General features: G+C 45.8%; 1 protein-coding gene across 3 annotated transcripts in view; it reads left to right on the top strand.

Annotated features, from left to right (window-relative positions):
• mapk8ip1b (mitogen-activated protein kinase 8 interacting protein 1b) overlaps positions 1–5,317 on the top strand; it is a 42,128-nt gene that overhangs the window by 4,356 nt on the left and 32,455 nt on the right. The window contains exon 1 of one of the 3 annotated variants that reach the window (XM_031848313.1): positions 248–2,658. The exons of the other annotated variants lie outside the window; for them this stretch is intronic. Within the exon in view, the coding sequence (XP_031704173.1) occupies positions 2,390–2,658 (269 nt within the window). The 5' untranslated portion in view covers positions 248–2,389. Of the gene's footprint in view, positions 1–247; positions 2,659–5,317 lie in introns of those variants that run through there. 3 annotated transcript variants of the gene reach the window in all.

Genomic DNA, 5,317 nt, shown 5'->3' with positions numbered 1-5,317 from the left:
CCCCCCCCCCCCCCCCCCCCCCCCAACCACACACACGCTCATTATTTACTGCTGTTGCTCTATTCTGCTGACACAGCACGTTCCACCTGATGGCACCTCCCCTCCCATACAGTACACACTCTCCATCTCTCTCTTTCTCTGATAACGAAAGGGCTTTGTTCCTATTTTCCCTGTTTTTAAGTAATAACGCAGTCAGTTTTATTTTTGGGCTGCATCGATCAAAAAACATGTCATTCAACAAGCCATTCAGATCCCCCCCTCCTTCCTTTGGCACAGGCAGGCTCTTTATAATATACTTTCTATTTTTAGTTAATCTATTGATTTGAGTGTTCACAATTAAGAAATGAGCTAATTGTTGTTCTTGAACTTTCTGTCTGGTATTATGAGATGAATGCAGCTTGTTACCTCGACCCTCGTGGCCATTACTGGGTTAATTTTTCCTCTGCTGATGAGCTGAACAGGGATTAAACATCACTCACACCATCTTGGGATACTTCTCTCTCTCTCTCTCTCTCCCTTTTCCGTCAGTCTCTCAAGACTAACATGAATATATCGTACTCCTTATTCTCAGATACAGAACACTTTTCACGTTTTGTGAGTTTTAATAGCTTTACATGTTCCTTCAGCATGTAAAGTGTTGAAGCTCTTCTGGTGTGTGAGCTCCATAGGCTCTGGCCAGTTGCCGAGGCCGCGCTGTACGGCCATATGGCTACGTGTTGACAGCTCAGAGTGCAGAAAAACAAGGACTTAGTGTGTTTGACCTTTCTGAGGGAATGTTTGAATCCTGGGGCTTGGTTTTCCAAAGCACAACTTTTACTTTTGCCTATAGCACCTGCCTTACGTTGTAGTGGGTGTTGCAAATATAAACATGTGGCGGAACGAAAAGCTTTTGCTGTTATTTGTTTATCATGCATTCATGGATTTCTGGCCACTAGGGGGCAGAAACGCATCATAACAAGCTCGCAGCTGATACATTAGGTGTCATGAAGCTGTTAAAGCTTACATTGTAGCAAACATTGTAGCCTGTTTAACAATATAATGAACACATTAGTCATTTAAAAAAAAAAAATTGTGCACCTGATGAATGCAAATCCAATATCCTCTCCTTTTTTGCACTGGTTTGGTTTTCTAGAACTCCTGGATCTACATATCTGCCTCTTTTAGCTACTTTGTTACCTAGTCACTAACTCTGTCTTCCTTTTGGTGCTGGACTTTCACCCCGGAGACCGCTGTTCGTGTCCCATCTGAAACAAAAAGTCAACGTTGACTCGTTAGTCATTCGTTGGTCATGTGATTCGTTAGTCAAGTTAGCCTGCACCACGATCCCTTTTCTAACCTTAACGCCTAATTTATACCTCTGCGGAAAAGCCTTTGCAGAGTTTGCGCAGAGCCACGGAGATTGTTTTGCGGAGCCCGCGCACCTCCTGAAAAATCAGACTCCGCACCAGGCTGCAGAGGTTTGATTGGACATCAGAGATAAATCCTCTTGCTTTGTGTATTTTTTGAAGCCTTTGGTTGCTACAATCAGCACGATGCTCCTGTATAAAATGCTATTGCCCAGATACAGTGCATATGCTTTGGTACATAAGATGCTGGTAGAAGGTTTTAAGGTCAGCGGGGTTGACGGGGTTAATGGACTGTACAGTTCATGTTCCAGACACATTGATTTTAAAAGAGGACGTTTAACCACCTGCCTAAACAAGCAAAGATGAGCATATGTTAAATAACAGGTTCATATTTTTACCTTACTTTTGTAGATCTGGCCATCATTTCCACCTGCAACAATAACATTGTACTCGATGTTCATTGTAAACATCCATTACAGTTCACAGACAGACTTCGACCCACCAGAGTTACAGTCGTGGTGAGCTTTCCATTTCCCTTCATAACGACAGATTTTCAGTTTTACCTCAACATTAGGGGTTTACATCGTGTGGATGAAGTGAACTGTCTTGTTTACAGCCTGTGTGATCTTCTGACTGCTTGTGTTTTATGCCCTGCCAGGCATCTTTTTATCGATGTTGCCAAGTCGCCAGACCTCAGCAAATAATTTGGGAGAGTGCAATACCATCTTAACTGATGGAGACAAGGACCACAGTGTGATAAACTGGAGTTCTCCTTTTAAGAGGAAGAGAGAGAGAGAGAGAGAGAGAGAGAGAGAGAGAGAGAGATATCCTGTTGAGCTGATGCTTCCCCTGTTTGCCATGGCGTTGGATGTCCGGCTAACACCACCACTTTCCTGCAGTGGCGTAGTAAATCTGATGCACACCAGACAGAGTAAACAGAGAGAGAGAGAGAGCGAGAGAGAGAGAGGAGTAGGTTATATAACACTACTCTTCGGTGGCAGATTCCGCTCCTCCTCTTTAAATAATTCCCCTCTTTCCTCCGGATGAGCGGCAGCAGCAGCGGGGCTCTGAGTCGGACGCCTCTCCCATCGACCCGGTGGAGCTGCACCCCTCCTCCCTCTCCTCCGGCTCTCTTCCTGCTCGCTCCTCCCTCTCTTCCGCCCTCCCTCCTTCCTTCACTTTCTAACCCCAATCCTCCTCCTCGTCCTCCTCCTCCTCCTCTCCTCTCAGCTGTGGATGCCCTCCTCACTTCCAGTATGGACTCGGGAGGGGAAGGAGAAGAGGGTTGGATGGAGGACCAGTGGGAGAAATGGTAGGGCACCTCTCTCATTCTCTTCCCCCGTGCGGTTTTTATTTCTACTGGCACACGCAGCAACATGGCTGTGTGTGACCTTGTGGGCGTGGAGCAGCTAACAAGCCCTTGTTTCCTTGCTTTATGTGGTCTCCTCGCCTCTTAAAGCTCAGGACAGGCATGCCCTTGAAGGAGAGCGGATGCATATGGTCGTGTGTATGTTTGCGTCTGCAGGCGGGAGGTAGAGCAGCAGAGGTTGCCGGTTGATGTTCACCAAGAATAGGACCAGAGAGGACAGATCACACTTTATGTTGTGGGCGTGCGTGTTGTCACAGCGATGCCCACGCAGGAGATGCACTGTTTGGATGAATTTGTGTCTTCGGAGTTTGTTTTCATACAGCGGATGATGAAGGGGGGGGTTGATGGGACGGTCCTGATCCTTGTTCTGGTCCTGTCCTTGCAGGAGGAAGAAACTGATGAGTGAGCGACTGTCTGCAGCCTCGTAATCTCACAGCGGGGGCATAAATGTGTGAGTTATTGGGGAGAGATGGACATGCGAGGATTTACATGCGTCTGCTGTGATGACTAAACGCGAGGCTTAATGTGTACATTGTGTGAGGTGATTCAATTATAACAACAGAACACAGATGTTGGTGTAAAACATCCATAGTTGTGTCGGTAGCATGACTGTCCTGCTTCCACTGAAGCCAATGGGGACTTTGGTCTATAATTAGTAGCTTATTTGCATTTTTCTCTTTACTTTCTAACACTGAAAGCTTTTTTCCGATCCGTCTTCACCACAGCATGACCTTTTCCCATCGAAAACTGCTTGAACTGCGTCTTTTTTTGGGCCCTGGTGAAAGTTACTAGTAGCTGATTTCTTTCCTTTTTAACAGAAAATCTCAGTAATTTTCATTGAAAATAAAACAAAAGGTGACGGCCCTTATCTTTATTTGACCTTGCGTGCTACTTGTGAACAAAAACTGCAGTCGACGTTTGCCAGCGAGCATCAGGTAAATGCAGTGCTGTTGGGTCATAGCTGGATTCAGATAAAGACTAATGAGCTGCCCCATCACGGCCTGAGTGCGAGGTCATGCTGTCCTTCATCAACACAAGCAGAGAGGCAGGTCGAGGAGGCACAAACAAGCCGGTAGGCTGCCCTGTCAGCCCCCCACTGTCAGAATAACGCAGGGCTTCATCCCAAATCCTTCGTGAAACAAACTGAAACATCCGCCCTGCAGTGTTGGTGCCCTCTCATGTCATTTCACAACATAAACTGTGGACAAAGTGTCTGGGATGTTTCTGAAGGGGCATTTTGAATCCTGCACTGGGTTGTGGGAGAAAGATCATACATGCTGAGCGATTAAAAATCACTGAATGGTACATGAAATATTAAAATCCTTAAGATACATCAGAAGTAAATGACTCCGACCTTTCGTGGAAAATAATATGTATCTTAAGAGATAAGAGAGCGGCTCGCTGTTAACGGTGCCAACAGCGCTTACAGTGCAAACAAAGGCAACAGTGCTGACAGAGCTAACGGAGTTTACCTGAAGGGGAACAGGAGGGTGGCCGCTACACGTCCGAGACGACGCCGTCGGTCGGGGGCGGTAACCGCCGTGTGAGAGCAGTGCCGAGCGGCGGCCATGAGCTAGCCATGCGGCACGCTACAACGTGTACTAAAAGGCACAAGTGGGCGGCCGTGTTCTGTAGACAAAGCAGAGAGAAGCTCAGATTACAACACGCACGGAGGGAGAGCGACTTCATTCTCTGCTCAGGTAGACATTACTCCATCTATACATAGCAAAAAGTATTCATGCTCTGAATATCATATATAGACAACTTTTAACCAAAATCATTTTTCCCAATGTAACGTGACACGTAGAATCCTCTCAAATCTTCTTCTAATGATGTTTGTTCTGTATAAGAACGTCTCACCTCCCTAATTGAAAAAAACAAGTTGCCATGGAACACAATCAGGACAACAACTAAGTTCTGTCTAGAACTTTGTTGGCAGAGCAAATGAATAGTATAAAGATGTAATATGTAAGAGAGAGAGAGCTGGTACAAGATATTTCATAGTTCTTGACCTCTTTTCAACAAGGCATAACAATTTAAAACCTGCGCTCAACTCTTCTGACAGAGGCCAAAACTATGTGAGGATGCTGACTTGCTAACTAGTTAGCTGTTCCCTTGAGGTGCCTGGGTGCTCTTTAGGGCCGTGTGAGGTAACAGTGTCACGGTGATGATATCGGTGGCAGACTGTTGTTACTACAAATGATTTTGCGGCGTGTCACTTCCAGTGGTGATGACATAGTAAATGTGTCACAGGATCCTCTGACCTGGACAGCCCAGCCAGACTGCTGAGTCAGCCTGCATTGATCACTGAGGGTGTTGTGAGTGAAATGATGCTGGGTGGACATTGTGCAGGAACACAATCCCAGGGGAGACCAACAAGGATATTAGGGTATTGGATTTTCTAGGCTATTTGTAGATCCATTTTTTGTCCATTCAGGAAAATAAGTTGGGATGTTTTTCTTCTTCTTAAATAATTAGGTCTGTGTGTTTGTGCTGATCGTTTGCATACGTATATGCAAAAGTGTGAAGGATTTGAAACATCTCTTAGCCTAGGGGTCAGGTGTATCATGTAATTGCAAAGGCCCCTTGTTCGATGTCACCC

This window comes from Anarrhichthys ocellatus, unplaced genomic scaffold, assembly GCF_004355925.1.
Source record: "Anarrhichthys ocellatus isolate YVR2014 unplaced genomic scaffold, GSC_Weel_1.0 scaffold8, whole genome shotgun sequence".
Lineage (NCBI taxonomy): Eukaryota > Metazoa > Chordata > Actinopteri > Perciformes > Anarhichadidae > Anarrhichthys > Anarrhichthys ocellatus.
Note: the sequence above shows the minus strand (reverse complement) of the source record. Positions and strands in the feature narration are given on the sequence as shown.